This window comes from Rhamphochromis sp. 'chilingali' (assembly GCF_963969265.1).
Source record: "Rhamphochromis sp. 'chilingali' genome assembly, chromosome: 20".
Lineage (NCBI taxonomy): Eukaryota > Metazoa > Chordata > Actinopteri > Cichliformes > Cichlidae > Rhamphochromis > Rhamphochromis sp. 'chilingali'.
Window position 1 is genome coordinate 10,458,444 of NC_137947.1, and position 27,819 is coordinate 10,486,262.

The 27,819-nt window shown below is 42.2% G+C and overlaps 1 protein-coding gene across 1 annotated transcript; it reads left to right on the top strand.

The window, feature by feature from the left end:
- Positions 1-26,915, top strand: LOC308388774 (uncharacterized protein). Its single transcript, XM_080869668.1, has 16 exons — positions 1-53; positions 15,586-15,636; positions 17,427-17,527; positions 17,725-17,863; positions 17,977-18,026; positions 20,096-20,201; positions 20,574-20,732; positions 20,824-20,941; positions 21,046-21,107; positions 21,265-21,390; positions 21,470-21,585; positions 21,679-21,840; positions 21,937-22,133; positions 22,365-22,494; positions 25,295-25,488; positions 26,135-26,915. The coding sequence occupies exons 1-16, from the start codon at positions 14-16 to the stop codon at positions 26,367-26,369; spliced, it is 1,986 nt and encodes a 661-aa protein (XP_080725794.1). The 5' UTR covers positions 1-13; the 3' UTR covers positions 26,370-26,915.
- Positions 26,916-27,819: the final 904 nt, after the last annotated feature.

Consider the following 27,819-nt stretch of genomic DNA (forward strand, 5'->3'; position numbering starts at 1 on the left):
ATATATTTTGGACATGGCATGGACTTCTAAGTATTTATTGACTGAAGTCCGAGGTAAGACCACGTGCTTAGTTTGTGGAGAGCAGATTGCTGTTTAGAAGGATTACAGTATGAATCGCCATTAGGCATAAAAGATGCAGGGAAATGCAAGAACTTGACTGATGCAGAGCTGGAACGGATATCTGAACCTTTGCAATAAAAGCTTTAAAGCTTGTAAAGCTTTTTTGTTTTTTTTTAAATGAAGCTTCACACATCCATGGATCAATCAAGAATAGCTTTATGAATTCCCAAAGAATGCCACCCTGATATATTTCCTTAAAAAAAAAGAAAAAGAAAATGGGCCACTCTCCTAACGAATCATAACAAGACTGATCAATGACACTGCAAATAATCTGACAATAAATTTGAACTTTTTCCTCCTTGGCTCTGGATTACCGCGTTGATGTTCGCGTCTCAGGCCAGTAGCTAATTTTTGAACGTGAGATAGCAAAAGAATTTGAGATTATTGAGGAGCTGGCAGCAATGAAAGGGACTAAGATGGGAAATGACTTGTTCGTGGATGTAAGTGCATACTTTGAGGCAGAAATAGGACTAAACTGGCAGGTGTTACAACTGATGGCTGTCTAAATCTGGCAGGGAAAAATATCTGACTTCTGAAGTGGTTGCAGTACAAAATGACTGAAATGATCCCAGAACTGAAACTGGTATTTTTGTATTGTATTATGCACCAGGTGGTCCTGTGTAAGCTAAATAGCTGCTAAATAGGGATGATGGCAGAGGTTGCTTCCTGTTAAAAGGGAATTGTTAGGGTTTCTAATATTGTAGGGTTTACCTTACAATATAAAGTACCTCGAGGCACAACTGTTGTTATGAATTGGTGCCATATAAACAAAAAGAAACTGAATCTAATTTAATTAAAGCATAATCTACTCTTTGTAGTAGCTTTTTCATGTGGCCCACCACAGCAATCCCAGCTTGTCAATTCTGTGTGCTTTGGATTAATTGCTCGCCCTTGTCTGGAAAGACAATTAGTACAGAAATGCCTAACAAATAATTTTATTATGATGGCATAAAAATAAAGGCCAAAGGATAACAAAAAACATTTAACCACTTAACTAAAAGGTTGGGGACTAGCCAATATGAAACTGCCATTGCTAACAGAAGCTTTCTGTTAAAAATATATTCCAAAATCCTAAAATAAAGAAACGTTTAAAAGGTCTGTCATTGTTTCTGTTCAAAGTCACAACTGAAAAATAAGCAAACAAATCATTTGCAGGTAAACTGCTGTATTTGACATTAAACAGATACTCTATTATGACGAATGTCTTTGCTCCAACAGAGAAAATTCTTTTTCCTCTAAAAAGGAAACATACTGATGCAAACAACCTGTTTCAACACACCAGTAATGACTGAGAGTTTAGTCTTGATTAAAATAAGTCTAAATTGGTCCAGTCTCTGATACCACAAATGGGAACAAAATACACAAAGCGTAAGCAGGAAGAAAAAGCCTCCATTAGCCTTCGCTGCAGCCACTGATGATTGATATGATAGCAAGCCCATTCAAACTGCAAATTTTACACATGATTGAGGCTCTATTGGATGTAATGAAATGGCCTTCCTGAATATTGCACTTGAGTGACTGTGTTACCACCAGTACAATAGCTGCTATTATAGTTTTGGGTCTTCAACCCATTTTTCATTGTACCAGGTCCAGTGTGTTATTAGCGCAGAACTCAGAGTGAACCCGCGCGGCTTTGGTTTCTTGCTGTTACGGATGTGACCGTTCTCTCCACTGGGAGCAATTCATAGTGTTAATTGACCACCGCAATCACTCAGCAGATTTATGGAAAGTCTGAAGGGTCACAGGAGACTTCCAGGGGAGACTATCCAGGGAGCAGGGCTAGCCTCTGAGCTGCAGCTGGGGGAATTTCTAGGCTTTCTAAGTACATTCATAAACTCCCTGCCTTTCTTCAGTGACCCCGGAGGAAATTTACATTATATAGAAGAACTGTATTTAAACAGGCCATAAAAGAAATGAAATAATCTTGTGGGTGTCCTTGTGTGGGAATGTTGCATTATAGCAACACTTTAATAATGGCGCAGCAGCAGTTATGATGAAGAAATCTGAAAAACAAACACAAAATCTGTTATCTTCAAATACAGACATGACCCAGTTTGTTTCTATTTTTCATCCGCTCATCCAGATGTGCATAATTCACTGGGGGGGAGGAGCTGTAACACTGACAGACTGGGTGTGGGCATTGGGGCCCATCTGGCCGACTATAATCAGCTTTAAAACAAAAAAACAAAAAACGGTGCTACAGACAAATGAAGGATACAAGGCGCATGTAGAAAACCAAGGTTTCAAGCTACAGTAGCCAACATCCTCTTGAATCTGGATTCAAGATCCAATGTGCAATGTTGACACGGGGCAGTGAAAGGATGGGCCCTGGTTTTGAGTACTGAAACAATAGAAATGGTTTTGTTCATTGTTTATTCTCCAGTGCAGTGTGTCAGTATGTCAGCGTATTAGTTTGAACAAATGCATCTGGACACTCTTAATACTGTTTAATCCCCTCTGTCAGCCGGCCAGGGTTGTCCTCGTGCAAACACACCATCTCCAGTGTGTCTCTTGTCTTCAAACAGAGAAAGTAAGCATCCAATAACATATTCCTCGTGTTCCACAGCTGAACTTCACACTCGTGGAATAGCTGTTTTTGTTCATATTAAGGTAAGAGTGAACCTTCCGTTTCATTTTAATGCACTCGTCTTTCGTTTCTTGACTCAGGGCTTGTGTAGAGTGTTCAGAAGGAGCGCTTCTCCTTCTAAAAGGCTACTAATGCTGGCTTAATTTTGAATTTACTGGGTTGTTTTTGTGGACTGAATGGTTAGGAAATTGCTCCTACAGTTTAACATGGAGCAGTTAAGATTAATTGCCTTAGGCGTGCCAATAATTTTACAGTTATTATGTGATAAGCTCTATCACTTCTTCTGATGAAATGTGTTACAGCTTTTTTTGGTGAGAGTTGCCCAGCCAAGATGATTTACAAGAGCTAGAAGTGTGTTTTGCTGTGTGGAGTCTAAACGCCATGCTCGCTTGCAGAAAAAGGCAGTACTAATGGGTTTGTGTTACATTACTAAATCAATTCGAGCTGTGAAGCGGCTCCCAGCAAACCTTTATGATCCATTAACCACCAGGGACGGTTTTGCCAGGGCCTCGGTGCCAGCTGGCAGAAACTGATGGGCCCATATCATAAGCAACCCCTGCCAGCGATAGCTTTACTGAGGTTTGCAGAACTCCCCCCACCGTTCTCTCGAGCTGATTACATACATGTTGTTTTCTCATTAGCCAAGGCTCCACGTGGTCCTGTCTCATGGAAATGTTTGATGGAACGAAGGTAAATGCGCTGTGTACAATGTGTTAGACTTGATGTCTGCAGACAGCTCGGGAAGGGAGACAAGTCTGTGGAGTGGTTTGAGTTTGGGTGGAGACAGCAGCATTTACTGTAGAACTGCAGACAAATATGCATGGACCCCACCCTAGGCTAGTGATCAACTCCTCTGTCATCAGTGTCTTTATCATGCAGACAGAGATTGATATCCAAGGATCAGATTCCCTGGGATTCCTCCTGCAAAAGAAAGTCCCATTTTTCAAACATTTGGAAACATGAAAGGTTTCTGTAGCACCGCTCGACTGTTTTATTGTGTTACCCGTGAAAGCTGGCAGCGCTCTGCAATATCTACACACAAATGAACGCCTCGTTTTCCAAGTTGCTTTTTGACATTTATCAGTGCACGGCTTCTTTCTGAATATCCTTAATGAAATCTTTATGACTTTTTTTTTTTTTAAGTTATGAGGCTGTTACAGTTAAATGCTGAAATCTTTTGAATTTGCAAAGCCTTTTCTCCCGAGTACACTTGTATCTTAGGGGTTTGTGGATGACTAATCGTCTAATGTTTCATGGCTCATGTTTTTAATGGGTGAGTAAAGGCAAGAACAAAAGAGAGCAGAACTATGCAAAAAAATAAAATAAATAAACTCGACTAAAGGATGACAAAAGCGTGGGATTTTCTTTACATTGTAAAAGGTAATCATATGGATTGCATGTAATCCCACTGCATGTAATATCTCTATTTTTTTCAAAATCGTACTCTTTGCTCGGAAGTGAATGTGATCTACCTACACGCCCATGGTTTCCAAACTGCATTTGTTTTATGACTCTTCAGTCAGATGGATGCAGGGGAATTCCAGGAAACAGAACTTTTATCAGAGTTTTAAAACATTAGCAAGCCAGAGCGAAGGCTGTTAAACTAACATGCATTCATTGAGTAGACACTGTTATCTAGGTCACAGGTAAATGAGATAGGCAAATCAGAGATCCCCTCCTCCTTTAGAATGAGGCACTTTCACTGGGTTGGCTACCGAGCAAGGAGAGGTGGAGCAGAGGGTCATGGTGGGCATGAGCAATAGAGACTAACAACAATACTTCAAAGCCTCTTTGTATTTTGGTTTGTATTTGATCCATTGTCTCTGATGCTCTTTAGGGACCACCGCTAACAAGGCATCGTCTTACTCGGGTTGACAGAGTTTTGTATAGCTAAGATTCCCTGAGAGATTAGGTTCAGGTGAACCTCGGGGTTAGAACAGAGTGGGCAGAAAAGGGAGTTCATCATTGTTGTAGGCTGTGTCTGCCAGAATAGAGGACAGTTTGATACCAATGTTTAAATGGCAGCTTCAGAGTTTTATACGCATTAGAAGTTGTAATTGATGAACACTTTTGAACACTTTTGTTCAAGTACGAAAAATGTGCAACGCGGAAACCCCCCCCCCCCAATAGATAAGCAAAATGACTGTTTCTTTATCTCGTAGGGATTGTAAATCCCTTTTAGAGGATTATCACAACGGCCCATTTTATTCCTCACCAGATTTTCCCTCCTCCATAATTGCCATTTGCGTCTATCTCTCTTTCTCCCTCTCTCTCTCAGTGGCAAAATTGATGGGTGGAATATCTTGAGAAATATGCGAATAAAAGCCAAAGAAGGAAACATCTCAGAGGCACACCACAATGAATGAGAATTTGAAGGATGCTAATTAAACAATGTCATGATTTATTGTTAGTAACAAAACATTTACTGTTTCAATCCCAAAGGCTTGGCTTCCTGGAAAATGTAGCATTTGGTCACAGCTTTGTTAACTTATTCGCTTCAGTTTGGGTTGCACTGAGGGTTTCGGGAAAAAAAAACCCTCCTGACAGCCAGTATAATATGACCTAGATTATAGCCTCTGTGCCTGCTTTTGCCATTTTTACATCAATAAAGTTTTATTACGCTGTATTTGGATTTATACAAACATTCAAGGTAAGTGATTAATTAGCAACCCCCGAACACCAAACGAGTTTAATCATGCAGCGAGTTTTAGCCATTACAAGCTGTCAGAGTTTTCTTATCTTGACAACAACTCTAAACTGTTTACTGCTTGTAAAACTGTTGTGTAGCCTCACACGTTTTAATTGAAAAGGCTTCCTAGAAAGCCTCCCTACATCGACATGTGCAGCTCCCCGGGTTCAGAGCGCAGGCTTTTGGCTGGCTCGTGAATGGACAGGACAGAGATGTTATCTGGCCTTAGGGAGGATGTTTGCGGAGTGGGAGTGGAAGGGCTGTGGGGCTTCAGTGTGCTAATGCAACTAAGAGCCAGGAAGGCAGAGTGTTGACTCTGCAGATTTCAGCCAGCTACTGATGGCTACGGGGCTAAATACTGACCCCATGGACTAATAAAGAAAATCACCTCGGGCACGAGCCGCAGGGGTCAGAGGTAATGGCGTGGCTGCGAAAAACAGAGGCCGCAGCTTTCGATGACGACTCTGCCTAATTGAAATGACAGTTGAAGACCAGTGGGGGTAACAGTGTTTATTTACGTCTTTGTTACGCGGTGAGCAAGCACAAAGATATGCCGGGCCTGGCCATCGATGACATCGCTCCTGTATGCTGTCTGGCTCCGGGATCTCTGCGCTAGTACAATAAGGACTTCCTGTCTGCCATCAGATTCCCCGGCATTCGACCCAGGCCCCGGAATGAGGCGAGGCGGAGCCGTGGATGTGGTTTTGTGAAAGAATATAAGTCCTAATCAGACTGACACCATGGGCCTGTTCCATTCTTTTGACCTACCAGCTGACCCTCAATCTGATCTGCTGTCTATTTCAGAGCCACAGCGGTCTGCTATTTGCTAAAGTTGTATGGATTTTAGCTTCCTGTGCTCCAACAGCCTTAGGGAGACGTTGAGCCTGGCTGTCAAGACCCTGTTTCACACTGCTGATGTCAGCATTTCTCTTAAAGCTCTACCGCAAGTCTGGTGACAAACTAGTTGCTGTATAGCTAGAAATGTGTTCTGCTTGTCATAGAAAAAAAGGTTGGAGGCAATAAGCGCATGTTCCCAGCAGCAATATTGCTGAAACAACAAACAGTGGAATATAAGAGGCCAGAGGCTTAATCCTTTATTCCATTCAGTAACAACAAGGGGACCTAGAGAGAAAAAGACAGAAAAGGAGCCGCAGAACAACATACACTCGAAAATGTAAAGAATATAGCACGTAAAAAAAACCCCTGATATTGCTATCTGAAGAAACAGAGGAAGGCAGCATTCATGGTCTCCTGTTTCACTGGGGTCAAGGTGAAAGAGCAACCTTCAGCAACCCGAGTACTAAAACAGCCTGCTGCTGTCTAGCATGACTAGACATTCAGCATTAATGGCCTCCTGAGAGGACCTTCAGCACAGGAGGAAAAGAACACAAATACTCCCCTCTCACACCCGAGGAGCTTATACGAGTGGCAGCGTAGAGCACTGACACCAAGTTGATCCAAGTTTCCAGAGCATGCCAGGTGACTGAACAATGGACACGGTAGATGTAGTGGAAATGACAAACGTATGCATCTTGATGATATCTGAGACAAATGATAGTTTTTTTCCCCCTCTAAACAGTTTTTTTATAGCAGATAAACCACCACACATGTAATTTTCCAACATGTCATTTCCTGTGCAAGGATGACATAAATAACATTTTTGATAATAGGACGCTGCGAGTTCTGAAGAAAAAAAGCTGCCTTGTGTCATGTAAATTCTGATCGCCGCAACAAGTTGAGTGCGCTTGTGGTCATTTGAAAAGCAGGAAGCAGGAAATGAGCAACTATTGTGCTGCCTCCTCTTTAATTCAGCCGAAGGTTCAGGTTTCTGTCGTCACTTCAGTCCATGAAGACTAAAACGATCACAGCCCTGCTTCCTCAAATGTTGGCAAATGTGCGTGAACACGGGGTGCCTGCCATAGGTGATTTATACGTACACAGTACATTTGATCTCATTGTGTTTCCAGGGTTTTGCTAAAGTCATTAATTCTAATATTGTGCTCTCAAAGGCGGCCTTTGTGGCGCTTTTGTAGCTTTTTTGTTAGACTGACATAGAAAAAAAAGTGTTCAAGTGCCCTTCCCTTTGCTTCCTTAACATCTTGGACAAAGATTTTGTGCAGTCTTTTGTTTGTTTTCCAGTGTTCAGTGGGCTTCTCCTCAGCCTGAGATATATCCAGCTAAATATGCACCCACATGCACACACGCAATAAAAAAACAAGTTAAAAACATGACGAACGGACTACAAGTCCTGAAGGGAAATGTGCCAGAGAAGGGAAAATAACATATCAGATGTAACAGCACATGCTTTATTGATTCTTTGTAGCATAGGACATGCTGTACTAATCAGACAGGTTGGCACAGTAAAGTGGATAAACAAGCTCAAAAGTCTTCCATGACAGGCTGCATTTATTTTTAGATTTGCTCCGAGCAAAACATACATATAGAAAAATCCGCCTATAGTTCAATTTTGACCTTAAACTCAAATTACTGTTCTCTTGTACTGATGTGAACCACACCCTCCCAGACACCTATGCAAGATGAAACGGAGCAGAGACTTGCAAGTAATGGAGCTTTTTTCATTAACTGGAACTATCTATGGACATACGGCAAAAAAATGAAAACATGTAGACAATAACAATTATAATAATACACAATAAGAATTACACTGAAAACTGGCTGCTGTTTATATTTCAGCCCTTGTTAAGACAAACCAAAGACAGATATACTTCTACAGTATACAGTACGACTACACACAGTATAATAGTGTGGTGTATACACACTTGTAACGCACTTTACGGCCTTTCACATAACTTGTCTGTTAGAGCTCACTGAATCTTTCTTTACTCTTTGTTAGTCTTTAAAAGTTGCAGGATTTCTCTCTGGTCCCATTTGTTTTATTCACGGCTATTTCCAAAAAGTAAACACATTCCCGTCTCATTCATCCATGACATGAATTTAATTAGAAGTTTCGCCTGTAGCTCTCTCAGAGGGGTCAGTGCCTTTCGAAAAAAAAGAAAGAAAAAGATCTGATTTATGTGTCCTTAAAAGGAGGAAATTTATCTGTGTGAAAAAAAACTTGATCAGCATTCAAATATCTTTCTTAATCTGCTCCGATAGCTTAAGTCAGCAGACAAATTCAGACTTGCCTTCAAGCCTTTTTGTTCAGAACTTTCTCCCATGAACTATATAAACTATCAATTTGTCAACTCAGTCAAAACCAATAACAAATCCTTGGCTAACTAGAATTTATATTATTTTCGATGACTCATAGCATTAAGAAGGATAACTTTTCTCACTCGACCACATGCTGACAATTTGTCCCCCCCTCCGAAAAAAAAAAAAATCAGGCTAACAAAACGCGAACAGACAAAGCCAATCTTTCATAGAAAACGCACACGGTGTCTGAAAGGGTTATTTAAAATTATTCTGAAGCTTCGGACCTCTGTCATATCTATAATGCCATTGACCTGTTGGCAAGCTTCACCTCCTAGTGCTAACACTTCAATGAAAACCTCATGAGGCCACGGTAAATTTGTTGCAAAGAAAAGACGTCCACGAACAGCGCTGATCGGGCTGAGGCCCGTGACTATTGTTGCCATCTGCTCACCATTTCCTCCTGCAAAGAAGATAATTGAATCTGAAATCACTTCTCTCTCTTGGTTTAAGAGCGAGGGTCGTGTCTGTGACTAAAGTCTCCACCACAATAGTTCGGGCTCTTGTTTGTATTCTTTATGAAGCTATTTCACCCCGTGGTCGTCTTTTGCAACATCTGCCCCTCGCCTTCCAGATAAATATGGACCATCTAATCACCTGCCACACTTAATTAAAACCCCCATCAGTGGCTTTACGAGAGCCATCGAAGGGCACGGTGCCCGAAGGGGGTCGTGCAGATAAGACTTCAGCGTGTGCTTTGCAAGGTCTTTGCACAATAGAGGATGCTAAAAATCTTTAAGCTGGTTTGGTGAAAATAGGTCAACGCTGGCAGCTGTGGGTAACATGTCCCTCGCCTGGCCTGTGGTCCAGCACGCCCCTCGTCGTCTTTAACACCCTTTGTGCCACCATCTCGGCACTAATCTGTCTTTTCACTGAGTGTTAAAATTAATTTGCAGTGATTTCTATGAGGGCAGAGACGTCGTTAGGAAACCTCAAAGGGAGAACAAATGGACAAGTTGCCAATAGTGGGCCTTTGTCCTCAGCCTGCCCCTTTCTAAATACCCATGACAGCAGCTTTGAAATGCCTGCCTGATGAGGCTCAGATGCTCTGGCTGGGGACATCACAGTGACCGTACTTGTCCGGCTGTGAAAAACATCTCATGACAGAGACAAAGTCAGCACAGCATACAATGAAAAGGACCAGATTCCAGAACTGCCAGTCAGAGTCCAGACTGCACTGCCCCGGTGATGTATCTCAATCTGAACTTACAGATAAAGCTTAATTTTATTTCTTGCTTTATTTCCTCCGCGCTATCTCGACAGCGTAGCTCCCGCCGGACCACATCAGTGAAAAGAGATAACTGTATTGCTTCAGAGAGCTTGGCTTCAACACAAAATGGTGTTCCCATGGGAAAATCAGAGACACAACTGTTTAGCTGAGCTTTCCAGTACTGCTCATAATGCCATTAATTGTGTGCAGGGAGAGTTGGAGAAAGAGGTTGGCCGCAGAGAGCTCCAGAGGAAGCCACATTGTGTAAAGCAGGTTTGTGTGAGACCGCTGCAATCTGCTGAGTTACAACCCCGATTCTCCTGCTCACGTCTTCTATCTTTTATCCCTTTTTTCCCTTTCTTATCTTTCCCTATTTAATCTTTCTCTGTTTATATCTCTCATCCACCCCTACTCCTGACACATAAACGCTCTCTCACTGTTTTAGATTAATGACACAAACATTTTTGCAGTTTACAGCCGTGTGAGCCAGTTTTTCTCCTTCAGCCTTACCTTCGCCCTATAAAAATGGATAAACCTATAAATGCACAGGGGAGACACGGCAGGATTAAAGTGAGAAATCGAGAGCAAATGAGTAAAAGTGTGAGGAGGGCAGTTGTGGGTGGGTATGGTGGGAGAGTTCCTCTCATCAAATTAAACTTCAATCACCGTCAAAGACACACTCAGATTCCAGACAGCCAATCAGCCAATCTAAGACAAATGATTTTGTTAAGCTTTCCTGCCACACTGGGCGTGGGAACGGCGCAGATTCTCATAAAAAAAAGGAGCCTGTAAATTATTTCCCTCCTGCTTCAAAGACCTGAACAACTGAAAAGAAAAAGATATGTGTTTACATGTGGTGTTTCTCTGTTGTTGTCTTGGGTCTGTCAGTCTCAGCTGAGTGGATGGGAGTGCAAACAATATCGGGGATCTACAACCGTCTGCTCACGTGCAACTGACTGAGACACGGGACACAAAAGGATGTCATCTTTCATTCTCGTGGATAAATAAAGCTCTTCAAGCATCATTTAAACCAGGGGGTATGCATTACGCTTTATTTGAGGCAGCATTTTGATCAAAGCTGCTCGGAGGAAGTTTTTTCTCTTCCCCCCTCCACCCACCCCCACATGCCACCCTCCCAGCCTCACACATCCCGCAATCCACTCCCCCCACCCCGCCAAACCCCGTCTGCCTTGCTGTTGCTAATCACTGGTGGTCTCCTGACTGCCAACGGTAATTGATTAGAGAGAGGAGCGCTGGTTGGCGAGGAGGGGGGAATGGAGGGGAAAGTTCAGCCCAGAAGTTCTCAAGGTCACTGCCCTTTTCTTCCCCCGTCTGAACTTCTTTTCTCATGCTATTAGGTATCAGCCACAGGGGAAACTGCAAATATTTGGCTCACTCTGTATGACTTCCAAGAGGTTTGGTGGTGGCGAGCACAAACAGGATGGTTTACGTAAGCAAAATGGATGCATCTGCTGAAGAGAAACACGATGGCGAAAAGGCTCAGAGTTTGCAATGTGTTGATTTAGGAACTCAACATCCTTGAATGAATAGGATTATTTTTGTAGACCTCCCCCAACATCGATGGTTCCCGAATGCCGCCACATTGTTTGGCCTCTGTGTGGCCACTCAGCATCCTTCACAATATAAAGACAGCTCAGTGGATGTTATTCTGATGAAATAACTCACTCCGTTCATCCTGATTTTACAGGAAGATGTGACATTCTTTGCCCCTGGAAAGTGACTCACACTGCCGTTTTGTTTAGTAAATGCAATTATGGACCGGTTGAACCGTTCTCCTTTTCTTTGAAAAAGAGTCACGAAAAATACTCTTTCACTTTCCTTTTTTTGTGCGTGTGAGTGCTCTGTATGACCAAACAGGGTCATGTTCACAGTATGGACACAGGGCCTACGTGTATGGAAACATGACTGTCACAGGAAATGTTCAACATGTTTCACAGAAACGCAGCCGAGCAAGAGGTGAGGGCGTTTTAGAGAGGCGCCCTCCCAGTGCTGCGGGCTAGTGTTGATGTTGGCTTCACGGTTGTCTCGGGGATGCCCAGAGTTTACCACTCTCTGGTTGCGAGGCCAGTAAAAAAACACTCAGAGCATGCTCAGATGCTCACAGACCTATGTCTGGACATGTAGGCTAACTCACAGAGAGCGATGAGGACTAAGTGATGTAACTTTATGAATGTAAGGAAAACGTCAAACAAACCCAAGAGGCAAAGTTAAAGACAAATAATTAGAGTAGCTCGGAATTTATATCATCACTCAGGGAGTGCAGACTGTTGGGTTTCCATATTTGTCTCAGTCATCTCTCCCACTTTTTTGCCCCAGGCTGTAGCAGCTGTAAAGCATTCATCTTTGTCTGCTCTGTCACTTACACTGTCTCTCAGCATTCATCATAAGGAACTCATTTTTCATAAATCTGCCAGTAAGGTCGCAGATTTTCAGCTAATTTCAAACACAACCCATATAAAGGAGACGGAACATTAATCCTACATATATCTTTTCGTTCCCCTACTGCTTAGGTATATTCAAACAACATGTAAAAAGGATTATGACAAAACTTGATATTCTTGCAAATACCAGATCAAGATATCATAAAAGCCAGCCGCACTAGGCTGCGAATGAAAAGCACTTGTGTGGTTTAACTTTATCCAGACTTGTGAATGCCAGTGGAGGTCCTTTTTAAGAAGTGGTGGGCTCTGTTTTCTGTCCTGTCAGCGTTGTGCATCTGCTCTCCACTGCCCCCCTTTGTTGGGCTTGAAGTATTGATAGTGATTATGTCAGAGACCCTATTTTCTAGTTCCCCTCATAAAAGCACTGCATATTTCTGATGATGAACACCAACTTGTGCCATTTTATATTGATTTTAGATTATTTTCTCGTAAATCTTTAACCCCCAAAACAGTGGAAAGTATGTCATTTTGTCTAATGTCTATAGAGCCAGTAGCTCTCAGCTTGGTTCTGTGCTGTATAGCTTTGCTGTCATATTCATGTCTGAGGAAAACTAACCATATACGTTCTCATCTGCAGCTAAAAGCAAAAGTCAGGGTGCTTATTTTAGATTACCTTTCTTCCAGTAGAAACTACCATGCAGGTCTTTGAGTGATGCAATATAAAAGCACCAGAAAGCAACAAAGAGTCTTCAACTTGGCGCTAAGCCTATCAATAGTCAACTGGCTTCACACTGAAATCATTTCAAACTTCTGTTATTTATGTTAAAAAAATAATAATTTCTGGAATATTACCAAAAGCAAAAATCCAGTTTTATTGGAGCTTTACTGGGTTGAACCTGTTATTTGAATATGGTCGACACAATTAATTTTATCACAGATAAAAAAAAAAAAGAATATTAAACTGGGATTTCATTAATTGTAGGTGAATAAACACCTTGAAACTTGAAAGGTGAGACGCAAACAGAAACAGCGTCAAAGAAACAAACAGCAGTGGCTTCCTTTCGCTCCAGGAAAGGTGAGAGGTGGGTACTCAGGGAGGAGTAATTATTCCCATCACTCTACCGTCACTGTATGGGCGTGAGAAAAAAAGCACGCATATCATCTTTTCATACAAGCCTTCGATGTGGGTGGTGTGGTAAAATGGTTTTAAGCTGATGCTGGATGATTTATCAAGTAGCAGAGAACAGGACTGGGCCTGTGGAATGAAGGAAATGTCATCTGATGCCATACGGGTTGTATGAGCCAAGCATCCGCAAGCCCATATTCTCACCTGTGTCCAAACACGCTGACTGATGACCTCCAGAGAAACTGAACACTGCCTCATATTAATATAACAATCTGCACTAGACACACACACACACATATACATATATATATATATACATGCATATATGTACACATACATTTACAACATATTTAAAGACATACTAAACCATTAAAAAAAAGTTATCATCTCATCACCTTGGGTCATGGCCAATGTGGATATTACTTTGATATGTTTCACTAACACCCCTATATACTGCTCTAAACATGACAAAACTGCCCCAAGATCCGATCTGATGTATCAGGTATCAAGATCACGGTGTCAGGCACCACTGGAGGTTACGAGGCTGTGACGAGCACCGCTGTAATACCGAGGTCCTCTGAAACAAGAGTGTATCTGAACTGCTTATCATATCAAAGCATGCTGATTAAGGCAAGCATTCATTTCAAGTGTTCACCTAAGCTGAGGAGCATGAATTGGTGGCTAAGCAACATATGTTGTAGCCGGGTGTTTGTGCTGAGTGCAGGCACTATGGCTTTTATCACACAGCAGCATTTTATGCCAAAGGACGGGACGGTTTCTTGTCTTATTTCAGTCCACAGAAGCTGAGCTGGTTATTGTGAAATAAGTGTGCTTAGTAGTATAATCAGCAGCCAGTCACAGGCATGGCAAAAGCAAATGCAGTAAAACAACGAGCTCGGAGGTGCCCGTGGAGAAAGAGCCCTCAATGTTTTTCGGGCAGGCTGTTCTGTTGCTCGTGTTTGCGTGGTGAAAAGGATCCTCTGAGGAAGCAGGAGAAAAAGATTAATGGGGCCCCTCTGCATGCACACTCGGATCAACGGGGATCAGGTGAGAAGGAGACTATCCAGATTACAGTGGAGGATCTGGGAATAGTTAACACTAACTTCAGCCTGTTTGATGAGGACTCTCTGACCCCGAGGAACAGCATGTCTCGCTCAGCAAGCTCTGTGTATGCCTGCTCAAGAGCTCTGAAAAAGAAAAGGCTGAAGCCTCTGTCTTCACTCTCTGTACAGCCCCAGGCTGAAGCAGCAGTCACTTCTAGCAATGGAGAAGATGATGAGCAAGAGGATGAAGTGTTGTCTGGAAGCAAGTTGGATCGTGAAAACTTTTTGACACCACCTGTCATCAATCTGATTCCACCTACGCCCTCTGACTTTGCAGAGATTGATAAATTCTTTGAAATGAATTCAGAGGAAAGTGTAACACACACAACTGGCATTGACGGAAGCGTTGCTGCTTGTGACCAGGACGAGGATAAAACAAAGAGTGTGGAGACTGAGCAGCCAAAAAAAGTATGTGTACTGGCTGAGAGTACGGCCAATAGTGAAGTCGAACCTGAGAGGGGCCTTAGGGATGAGCTTGGAGAACAAAGAGAGGCTGTGTCAATTAAAAATAAAGAGAAAACTAAGGGTGAGCTCTTCCGAACCACCTTCCAGGTGGCTCCTCTCCCTGAGCTTCAGGAAAAAAGTGAGTCTAACAGTTTTATTTAAATGTACACTACAGTTAGTCCTTTTCTGCCAGGAGCTAGTTGGATGAGAAGATAAATATCAAAGGATTTTTTTTTTTTTGGTTTTCAGTGGTGAGGTAGCACAGCCCAGCCTGGCCAAAACACTGAGACCACCTAGCTTAGCTTTGAATAGTGTCCCTTCAAAAACTCCAAAGTAGTCCTGTTTCCATGTTGCATACTCCAAAGTCAAAATATCTCGTGTTTTTGCATTAAACTCTGTCCAGGTAAGACTTTCAATGCACTGCAGACTGATCTCATAAAACACATTTGATGCATCACAGAAGGAAAGGCACAGATGCAAATAATAAATGTCAGAGTTGCATCAGCGGCCTCGTGCTCTGCATCCGCTCCATCCTGCAACGTAACGAGCTGACACAGCTAAATAGAGCACAGCTAAATATAAAGTTGGCAATGAGGCAAAAGAGAAAGAAAGAACAAAAGAAAAGTATGTGTTTCCTTTATCGTGTTTTATTTCAAGCAGATTTAAGTTGTTGTTTCCTTCTCTATCACAGGGAGCTTCAACACTGGAATAAATCTGTTACCATTTACTGAGCACAACTTGGGTGAGTTTTGATGACATGAACTTGCAAGTGGTTGTGTTTAAACCTTTTTTGTAAGCTTTAGGAAAAAAAACTTAGGTGTGAGGTAAATGACACCAGATGATGATTCTCTTCATCCAACCATTAAAGCTCCTGTGCTGCCTCGTGGTTTTGATCTTAGCTCCCTGTTCACATTAAAATTGCAGGCATTATTTGACACGGTTACAGTACCTCGAAAGCCTCCTTGGGGAGTTGCAGAAGTTCCCCTTTGTTGGAATCTCTTTTTTGCCATTGTGTGTGTATTCCCAGTGTGTAACTGGTCAAGCCGTTCCCAGGTTTTGGGTTCCTGTGACTCAGCATGCTCTCCTCCCTCTCTCAAAGAGATGACTCTCTTTTCAAACCAGAGCTGGACAATAACACTGGAAACGATAAGCATCGCTTTTGCCTATCCATTACATAAATGTGCTGAAAAGTTCTGAATCTCAAGCTTTGCTTTGTCACTGACCCTGTGTGTGTGTGTTTAAACAGTTGCCAAACTCTGTCACGCACAAACTTGGAGCGTTTAGTGTGTCTGCAGGTGTGGGTGCAAGGATGCAATGTGTTTGTCTGTGCCAACCAGTCAAGGGTAAGACATCTTATTTGCGTTTTGACGTGTCCCGATGGAGCCGACTCAGACTAGGAATGAAGTTCATCGTTCCATTGTTGGAGTTTTCACCCTTTTAAGGCAACATCAGGCCGGGTCCCTCAGCCTGCACCAAATTCCCTGTCCTTTGTTTTGGTTGGCATTGAGGGGTACAGCTACCCTCCATTACCATTCTCAGACACATCTCCATCTTGTGCCCATTCTGCCATTCATGGTGAAAAGAAGTCATGGATTCAGACTGGAAGCGATTTTCTCAGCACTTCAAAGACACACTGTCATGTCTGAGGTCGGCTAGAGGATGGTGCTCCTACATGTCTTCGCATTAAGCCAAGATTCATCACTTTCCTTAGGTGGCTGTTCAAGTCAAGGCGGTTGTGTTTTGCACTGAGTGTTCTGAATCTGCTTTGCAGCAGACTAGACTTTTGATCCTTCCCAGAGTGACTCAAGAGCAGCCAGGTGATGAAGAGAGTGCCAGCTCGCTGCCCCCCCTCTATGCACTTCACTGTCTCTCCAGCTCTCAGACAAGATTCCACTGCTGACACGCATAAACCAATTACGCTGTCTTATCTGATTCTGACTCCATCTGAACCCCAATCCATGTCAAACCAGCCTTTCAGAGACAGGCCCCTGAAATGAAAAACACGCGTTAAAGATTTTTGTGTTGTTGTAATCTATTTGAACAGACTACTGTTTTTGAGTTCTCAGAGGGGTCCTGACACTTTAGTCTCAAAACATATAGTTAAGTCAGAGTAGTCACAATCACATCACTGCCTTGTGCTGCCTGAAAAAGCCAGGCTTTGATGTCATATTCTCAGCCTCATTCATCTTGCTTGTTATGATAGCAGATAATAAACATATCTGCTCGCTGACCAAGTGACATTTGGAAAATAGAAGAATATGCACTTTCTGTGGGAAAGAACGTGGGCTGTCAGAGAAACATGTCATCAACCAGACAGACTTTACTGTGTTGCCCAGCAACTCCATCTAGCTGCGTCCAGTATCAGCACTGCAAGTAAACCTGGTGACCTGGGCGCCAGAAAAAGGACACACTTGCTTAAAAGGAAGAAAAAGGACTTGATTGAATTGCTTCTTCCTCTTCTTTTTAAAAACAAAACAAAAACACAGCTCTAATAATGAATTTTGCATTTATTGACTGACTTTTTCTTTGCAGATGACCTGACCAACAGAGACTCAAGTTTCTCAGATATTCTCAAGCATGAACTTTGCCCGCTTCCTCATACCACCATGATGGCTACATTTGCTCACCAAAAGGTAAGGCTATCAACCAAAGTTTTTTTTTTCATGATTGCTTCATACTCTGTAGTCTATAGTCTCCATCTTTGCTTAACGAGACTCAGGTAATATACAGAGCATCTACTTTAAGATATCTGACCTTTGCTCAAGAGATGCTCTGTATGAAGTCAAAATTACAGACTGTCTGTAAAGTGAATCTGCTTTTTCCTTGACAGAGGCCGATAACTCGTTCGTGCAGTCTCGAGGACAGGCTGACTAGGAGTGCCACTTTCCACGGTTTAACTCAGACCACAGATCGACGCCATGAAGAGGAGGGGTCGCCAAGACAGCGACGAATAACTGTTGGTGATTCTGGTAATATAATATGGCCAAGAAAGCTTTGTTACTACATAATACTACTATTCCAACTAATTAGAAACACAACCTTACAAGAAGCTCATCTGTTTTTCTTTGTGTATTTTGCACAGCATCCTATATGCCTCATTCTAAGGATCAGAATGGAAACTTTTCCGAGAAGGTACTGTAAATCATCAAAGCCGAGCCTTCAGGGTGGCATCAGCACACAGCCCAGAGCTGCTGCAATTATAGAATATACTCTGTTTATATTTCCCAGCTCCCTTGATCTGTCAAAGCAATGACTCAACAAATAGTCTCAGGATTTTAGTCTTTGTGTCCAGGATTTGCCAAGCAAGATTGCTTGTATCCTTAGCAATCTACGTGTTAGCCGAAACACAAGAGAGCACAATTTTTTTTCAAGGCCAATCACTCACGTCCGGTATTTGCTATCTCCAGGCATTAACAGTCATTTAAGCAATTGTGCAACTTGTATCTTAAGCAGCCACATCTCACGCTGGAGCGCCATAAAAGTGCTGATGCTATGGATTATTTGCATGGTTTAATATGTTGTTTTTGCTGTGTCATGCAACATAATGGGGAAATCCCACAGAAGAGGCAGACTTCATATATTTAATCATAGTTACTCTGTAAAGCTTTCCTTGAAGGGGACATTGTAGGTTTTTCTTCCAGGAATGTCATAAACAAAACAAAAAAAAGACAAAAAATCTGACTAAGGGAACAATTGCACAAAACCCTGTGTTTAGGGTCCCCACTTAACTAAACATTTCATTGTCTTTGACAAAAAACATGTTTACAGTTAAACACACAAATATGTCTTTTTGGTGTAATATGTCCAAACCCTTATATCCAACGTAGTCATACTAATTTCCATTAAAGCTGTGATTCAGATGAATACACGTCTGGAATTTCATTGTTATGTCTTGATGTTTTACCACCTACTGACTTGTTGTTGGGGTTTTTTGTTTTGTTTTTTGCATCCAGATGTTTGAGTCACAATCGTCTTTGTGCGTCATTTCCTGCTCTCAGGATTTTCCAACCGCTACTACTGTTTGGACTGAAAAAAGACCCCCCAAAATCCCCAAAACAGTACAGAACAACTACTCAAACAGTAATCAGATCGTTTTAGGAAGTTAAAATAAAGTGATCTGATCTGTGCAAATAAAAAACAACAACAAGAACAACAACAAACAGATAAGATCGGTACGACTGCAATTCAGTAGAAGTGGTAACTGCACGAACAAGATTACAAAAGAACGTAAAAGTATTGTAGAGTGTTAAGTTTTGGCCTGAGCTGTGCCTGATGCATCATGGCTCCTCATGGCAAAGAACTGACTGAAGTGAAAACGAATGAGCCAAAACACAGCTGCAGCAGCACTTAGATGATATCAGAGGAGTCATACTACCAATAACGCAGCCATCCTTGCAAAATTATTTCACACAGTAATGGCTGTTTATGTGAACTTGCAGCATAGCAAGAAGCCCATATGTGTGGGCAGCGCATGCTTTAGTCAGATAATATCAAAATAAAGCCGAAAGTTATGCTTTCAGTACACACCCAAGTACACACCCCAACAGTCAACATTTTTTGGGAAAAACTATTTTTCCAAAGAAGAAGGTAAAATAATAAAACTCCTACAGCAAGGAGTTGCTAAAGAGAAGTGTGTGAAAATTATTACAAAATTTTTGCAACTTGCTGGAAAGCAGATTTGTGCAAGACTTATATCAGGGAGATTTAATATGAAATAATACAAAAATATGATTTCATTTTGGATAATTCACCATTCTAGTTGAAATACACAGAGATATACACATTTTTTAGTACACAGCTGTATGCCAAAACTCATAACCAATGGTTTATAGATGCTTGTGTGTATGGTGTAATGCTATACACTCAAAAAATATGAATGTCCAAAATGCTGACTTTAAGTAATTTGATTACACGTAAATTTCCCATGGAATTTGTTACATAGGTACAGTGTAAATCGTTAAATGTAATGGAATCAAGCATGGGTTTTTTTTTTCTTAATATTTAACCATTTGAATAAATAAACCTTTGCTTTGATGTACTTCAGTTGCACTTTACTTAAAATTACTGCTTCCTGTTTATGAGGGCAAAGAGTCATTTTTTTTGAGTGTATATACTTGTGTGGTGTGTTTTCACACACTTGCTCCACGCCTTTGTATAATCTGGTACAAGTTAGCAGCTGTCTAGCCTCTCCTTCTCCCCAGGATGTAGAGAGGCAAGTGGCCAAATCTTTCAGGGATCTGAACACTGAAGAGGTGTGCCAGTGGTTTACCAGTACTGGACTACAAAAGTGTATCCCTCTCATCAAAGGTAAAACACCGTCTACTGACAATGCATATTGGTTTCTTTTTAGTGTAGATGGAATAAACTGTAATTAATGAATGCTATTAAATTGAGATGGAAAAATAGATGAGGATATAAGAGTATTAAACCTCTTAAAACTGAAACATGTCAGTGTCTAATGCATAAAAAGAGGAACGTCTTCAAGAAAGTCCTGTCGATTAAATCAAACAGCCTACTATCCATAGTATCTGCCCTCTAAAATATGATGCATGTGTTTTGATTGCATTTTGAATATTACATGTCTTAACAATACCTGATTTTCAGGTCTTGATTGTTGCCGTTTACAGTTTATTGATGGCTGTTAAAATCAGCTGATACATGAATAAATGCTTGTTGCAGAGGCAAATCTGTGTGGTGCAGACATGGCGTCTGTAGATGTGAACACTCTGGACACCCTCCACATTAGCACAGTGGAGGACAGGGAGAAGTTGCTGTCGGCCATTTATAATGAGCTTCACCCTCCCAGCACGGTGACTCAGAGAATCGACTCATTGCTCGGTATAGTTACTATGTCAAACTATGTCAAATAATAATTCATGCAATGAACAATGTAACAATGTAATTTATTGATGTTTTCCTTTTTAAACAGAATCATTGGGGCCTGGTGATGTGGAGACATTCACTGCAACGCTGGTGTCAATGACTAAGTCCAAGTCTTCTCCCCATGTGAGCTGTTTGAATACAAATCGGCGTTCCTTCAAGCTGAGGTGAAGCCACTCATGTAATGTGAATTCCAGAAATTTAAAAAAAGTAGCAAAACAAACACAAAAACAATTCATCGTTTTAACCTGGTAATCTAATTCTGCTACAGAAACAACAGCCTAAACAACGCAGGGCAGAGGAGTGCTCAACTAATAGAGATTACTATCAACGGTGAGTACTAAAGCTCAGTTTGCTAAGATCTTCAGTGTCTGCACTCTTTGCAATGAATGGATGTGAATGTTAAATATTCAATTATGTTTGCATAGGCAACAGTCACTGAGGATGAAACAGGAGTCATCTTTACCTGTGATTTACTTTTGTGTTTCAGCGTCAGAGCGAATAGTTCATCTCAGAACCCCGAAGGAAACAACAGTGGGAAAGATTATGGACTCGTGCATCAAGATGCTGGGAATGACAGAAGACAAGAGTCTCTTCACACTAAAAGACAAGCAAGGTTCACTGAGCGTTATTCAAAAACACTAAGCCATACTGTTTACGCAGTAAACGTGTTAAATATATGATTTAATTTGAAGGTTCGCCGGAGGAGCTCTCACCAGATCAACAGATTGGGACTCTACTTCCATCATCATCATCATCATCTGCAGCAGCAGCAGCGAGCAGTCAGCTGGAACTGCACTTGGTTAAAAGGGTAGATTAAAAACAATCATAATAAACAGTCCAGCATAAAACTCAAAAACACCAAAACAAAGCTTTCTGTATGATTTTTTTTTTTCAATTGTAGGATAAACCGACTGCTTCTGCATCCCAAGACAGTCCAGAGGAGAACAGCCCTGATGAAAATCACAACATTAACAATGACATCCGAGGCAAACAGCTGGCTAAAGAAGAGCGGATCAGGGAATTAAACCAACAAGTGGCCTCACTACAAAATGTCATCCGTCAGGTCCATATCTGTGTTTAAAAAATGCGTAACACTAAAATTATTGTACTAAATTAATATTAAACATCGTGATCTGGTTGATCTTTACGTCCCCAAAAGGTCCAAGAGCTCCATCATGGCCTGGTAGCTTTTTGCTCAGAGTTGAAGAGCATGGATGGAGACACGAATGTCGATGCACTTGGCTCTGCTGAGCTGAAGCAGAGACTGGAGCTGGTTAACAGAAGACTGCAAGACAAAAGGCAGAACCTGCAGACCCTCAGAGACAACATTACCGACTTCACAGCTGACAAGCAGAAGTAGGAGGACCATCACCTTTAATTAGCAACTTATTTAACGACACAAATACTTAAAAAAAAGAAGAAGCTTTTTTCACCTTCCAGAGACAAAGTACAATTTAGAAATACAAGCACCTGTTGTAGTAGTTAATGATCTGTTGAGACTGTAGTAAATGACATTTACCTGAACCACATTTGTTTCTGTGTATGTGAGCTTGAACTTCCACGAAATGTGGTTCCTTTGCTTTTCAGGCAGTTGGAGGTTCATCTCTTGGAAAAGATGAAACTGAATTGCCACGTGTTTAAGGAGGAAATCTGCATCGTGCATCTCAATCGACAGGCGGCTCAGCTCCACAGCGCTTTGCAAGAAAGCCACGTTAAGGTACTGCTGATAAAACGAACCTTTCATCGATTTATTTTTAGTGCTGCTGTAGAGTTTAACTGGCACAGCGAAGGCCTGCAGGACTTTAATCAACAGCATGTGAACTGCAGTTACACCAATATGTGGGAAAGCTCTATGGTCTGAGTCAGAGAATGTTTTGACTGCTAAAAATAAACAATGAGAAGCTGATGTTTGCACCAAAACAACTCTAAATATTGAGAAAGGCATGCATGGTATGGGATAATAAAATGCTACTGGAGAAAAAAAGGTCAAATTTGGAGCTTTCGGAATTTCATGCCATTGCGCATGCTGTCCCTAACCATATCAGAGCAACTCGTGTTCCTGACCTTTGCCCTAAAAATCGAAGCCAGACTTAGAGGATAAATTTACCTGCAGAACAAGTGACGTTCACACATTTGATCCGACTGGTGACTGAATTAGACAACACTGGGAGGGGTGGTCTTGGCCTCTTGAAGTGGAAGGCCAATATCTGAGACTCTTAACTTTGGTCCTCTGAGTGACACACAGTGTCTGCTCTGTTTCATTAAGCTGCGCACTTATCCCCGCTGTGAGAATGAGTACACAATGCAGAGTGAAATCCATTGTACGAACATGCACTTTTTTTTCCCCTGAGAAATGATGTTTAGCGCTGACATTCGAGAGCCTGTGACCATACCAACAATGGAATGCGTGTGACAAAAGCCACTTGGAGAGAGCAGTGGCGAAACGGGCCAGCGTGTGTAAAAGTATCTCCATCTATCCCCCGAGGTGCCCACTTTTTTTTTTTAATGTGGCCCTTTTATCCTGCTGGAGAAGCCCTAACGAGGTGCCATGAAAGGACACGCTCGGCTTCGGCTTTGAAAGGTGCCCCGTGTCACGTTGCCACCCCAAGGCAACGCTTTTTTAGGTGGTGAGTTTGTGGGAAAAGCAGCAGTGCTAATGTTTATCATATGACCTAATCAGAGTTAACACACAGGTCAGAGCTGAGGAGCAGCCTGGGAACTGATAGAGCTGCTGTTCAAATAAGGAACAGACCGCCTTGTGTTTGGTCTTGTAGACTGCCCCACATTACAGACAATAAGGAAATATTTCATCATCGGCAGTCTAATCTCCCGGATCTATTGCAACTGGAGAGCATCAATAAAGCAGCCGAAGGGGAAGGCGAAAGAGAAACAGAGGCGCGGAGCGAAGGGAGGAGGGGAACGACAACAAATGGAGGAAATGACTTTAAATAAGCAGTTTAGCTTGGACGACTCAAAAACTTCAGAGAGATTATTAAAGTGGGGAAGTTGGGAGAATTATGTTTCACCCAGGCTTGAGTCGCGCTTTGAGCGTGGGTCACGTTTTGAGAAGAATCTCCCACCTTTTATTTCTATTTTTTTGCAGTGACATGCACGAGTTTAGGAAACGGAGAGTGTGTTTCCGCTTTTTATGTAGACAAAGTCATCGTACAAGCTGCGGTTTATCAGTGTGGTCACAGTGTCTCCCAATTCTCTATCCCTCATTTTCTTTCCCATAAGACCTCTGCTCTGTGCACAGCCAGGGCATCTGCATTCACAGTGACAGGACTGAATGTAGATCTACTAACACCCATCATTTCAAATGAAATATAATCCCTACCACTTAGCGTCTATGTTATTTAGCCTGTCAGAGAATCTTTTCTCACTCTGAAACAAAACTCTTTCACAGATGATGTTTTAAACGGTCGCATTTGTGCAATATACGGCAATATTTCTTGTCGCCGAGCAGACGTGTGAGTGATTCCCACCTGAATGACCTTTGTGATCTTTCTGTTTGTGTTTTAATTGCCTGCTTTTGGTCTGCTCATGTGTCTGGTGGGGGAGGAGATGTGCTCCATGTCTGGCTCAGGTAGGCTGGGATTTGATCAGCTTTTGTAGGTAAACAAGAAGAATATGAAGAGAAAATTCCTCGGGTTCTTGGCGTGCGTCCAAAACGGAGCAAGCCGAGAGGGAAAACGCTGGGCATTAGAGTCTGTTCCTCGAGGGGCTTCGGCTGCGTTTCCGTGGATATATCCTGTCTGGCCCACTTGTCTGAAGAAAAGAGAAGCCTTAGCTTTGACCCCTGACCCCGAAAAAGCGGCATCCATTGCTCCGAGGCATTCACACGCCATGCAGGGGGGGAGGGGAGTATGCCAAGAGGCTGGATAAGTGAACATTGGAATTCAGCGGTCGGACTCACAAGTTATTTCGGATCCCTGCAAGCTACTTGTGGTGCGATCGCTTCCCAAGCTAATCATTACATCTTGGTGGTCTCCTGGCTTTGACGCAGCCTGGGCCTTTATCTCCCGTAGATTTCCACGCATGATATCTGTAATCTTTTTAGTTTGTTTTCTAAGAAACAAAAATAATGAAGTTAAAAGTTTATCTTAAGAAAATGGTAACTGAGTTAGCTTCATGTTTCACTGGCACAGAAGCTGGTTTGGAAGTCAGTCCTTGTATAGCTGGCAACCTACACAGAGGAAGAAGAGGAAACCTGAACCCTATACTGAAAATGGTCTCTCATTATTTTGTAAAAATCTATGATGAAGCCGGAGGCCGTCTGTAAATGAGTATTACTGAGTGGTATTAATCTTCTCCGAACTTTCCTGAAAATCAGCTGTGGCTGAGACTTCACTACTCAGGGTTTGTGTATCTATTTACTGTAAGTGAGACATGGGACGCTGCAGATTTTGCAATAAATTTGTATCACTCCACTGCAAATGCCTTCAAATCTCAACCATCTGTCTCTAAGCTGTCTCTGATTGCTTGCTTTAAGGAATACGCTCTTTTTCTGCTTTCAGGAAAAGGCTCGAAAGAAGACTTCACCCATTGGTAGCTTGAGCCAGCTGGTGTCACCGCAGCGTCCGGCCATGCTGCTGGTCGTACAGGAGAACCAGAACCCTGATGGCCGTTACGGCTTCTCCTGTCACTATGGGGAAGGCAGCGGACTTGTGGTGGTCGAGGTGGACAACTCACAGCTCTGTGTGGATGACAGGTGACTCAAACAAAAACAAAAAACGTATTCATAAATGCACGCTAGTTAGTGAGAGCGGAGCTCAGCATCTTACTCATTTCACCCATTCTTTCATTCACTCTGTCTCTGCGCGTGGTAGCGATGGCAACCCATCAGAAAACAAGCAACATAACGCAATACTTGGATGCAGAAGAGAGTGAGAGGGAACAGATAAAAGAACTTCATGCAATTAAGAAATTATAGAATTACAGCGAGTACGAACTGTGCTTAGAGACACTGCCCATCATTTAAAACAATACTGCAGGGGAAAAAGAAGTCTGTGTGACAGAATCACAGTAGCTGAAAAGAGTCTTTCAGGCTCGCTGTTTGTGTTCCTTTATCGCAGCATTCGCGCCAATGCTCTTTACACAGCTAATGAAAAAATACAAGGAGCTGCTCTAAGTTTAACCTGGGTGTCTATAAAGAAAAACTAATAGAGGGCTTTTAACGAGCTCTGTGTAAATGTGTAGCTTTTTCAGTTTTAATGCTCTGTGATTTGAAGAGCATTTTTTGTGTGTTACATAAGCCGAGGTCTTACATTTACCTGCAAAGATGTATTTTTTCTCCATACATAACTGGAAATAAAGATCTAACACGTTATCTTTGCATGTGTGTGTTTTGCTATCAGATTGGTGGAGGTGAACGGTGTGTCGGTGGTCAACTCAACACACGGAGAGCTGACCGACCTCCTGCGGCAGGGCCCCAGCATTCAAGTCGTGGTCCTTCGTCAGCCTCCGCCTGCCCTCCCCTCCCCTCCGTCCCTGCAGCACATGGTCAGCTGTGATCTGGAGCAAACATGCTGCCCAGGGGGAGACGTGGGCAGCACAGAAACCCATCCTCAGCGCAGGGTGATAGCCATATGATGTCCAGTAATGTGAGATGCCATGTCGTCTTTTGTTGTTTTTACTGTACTGATGACACTATTCATCATAAGTTGTTGACAGCTGCCTTTTAGTTCAGAATATCAAATAGCAATACGCCTGTTTTTCACCATGTGTGCACCAGCTTGTTTTTGGTATTTATTAGCATGAAATGCATTTCAATGTATGCCTGGAGGAACAGCTATTAAAAAAAAAAAGCAAGACAAGAAAAGACTACATTTCCCTGTTTTATATCCTCTTTTGTTTTCAACTAAAACGAAGAAGCACAGAGTCTGACAGTTTCACTCCACTAGATATGTGATAAGCATTTCTTTTAACATCCACCAGAGTAGTTACTGAGGGTGTCACAATGTAAGACTGATTACTGTGCATGCTTCAACTTTTTAAAAACACATGTAAGGCTGGAAATAGTCTTACAAAAGTGATCTAATTTACAGGCACATCCAAAAGCATCCTGCCTGCACAGGTTTGTCTCTTAGATCGTCTGGTCAGTGTTCGGAGCAAAATATTTCTTAAAAAGATGAGTCACACCCCCCATCCCCTTTCTAACTTGTAATGTAATCCACTGTGCTGTAGGAATAAACCCTTGAGCCCGGAAATGCCTCATTTCTCAGCCTCGTTCTCCCTCGTAAAGTGGCAGTGGATCATGCAAGTCTGACAGAAAGACAGCAAAAACACTACCAAACCCTGACCCAGACCCCAAGGGTCCAAAGAGCCTGAGAGGAAGAGTGATGAGACCAGTTTGGCTTGTCAGTTGATGAGAAAGGTCACAGGTCAGTCACCGACACATTTGTGCCTTAATGGTTTTGCAATCAAAGCCAAATGAGCTCCATATAATCCAGATGATGAGAGAGATGGTATTTTCTCGTTGCCAAACAGACCTGCAGCGAGGGAGGAGCGTGATACTGGCAAGCTGGAGATTTGAAATGCTTAGTCACAGGCATGGGAAATTGAAGTCAACCGCGCCACAACATGTTCATCTACCCACTGACACATATGAACCAAAATGACATACTTTGGGAAGGATAACAATACAATGAGAAGTTATCCAAAGCCACAAAACAATGCAATAGCAGGGTGTGGACACTTATAGCTTCATAGCAAGGCTGTGGGAGACTGAAAGAACTGAGAAAGGGAGGAAGAGTGGGAGAGGAATTAAAAATCATGATCACGCTCGTTGTCAAAATAACCATGTAGCAGCAACTGAAGTCAGTCTAGCCTATTCTTCCATTCGGGGTAGAGAGACGAGGAGAGAAATTCATAGCTCAGTAAAGTTAAGCCACACAGAGACAGAAGGCAGAGGAGAGAATGTGTCATGGCTGCCTTCATGGAAATAAATTAACACTGGAGAAAATGAGGCAAAATCCTATAAACACTACTGCTGGAAAGAGAACATGGGATTCCCAGTGACCAACACACCCGAGAACACACA

Bases quoted from the DNA above. Each gene is read 5' to 3' on its own strand.
- LOC308388774 (XM_080869668.1), top strand. From the start codon at position 14: ATGGCATGGACTTCTAAGTATTTATTGACTGAAGTCCGAG. The intron at 21,391-21,469 runs GTTCACTGAGCG...TTTAATTTGAAG, and splicing joins CACACTAAAAGACAAGCAAG to GTTCGCCGGAGGAGCTCTCA. The intron at 21,586-21,678 runs GTAGATTAAAAA...TTTCAATTGTAG, and splicing joins AACTGCACTTGGTTAAAAGG to GATAAACCGACTGCTTCTGC.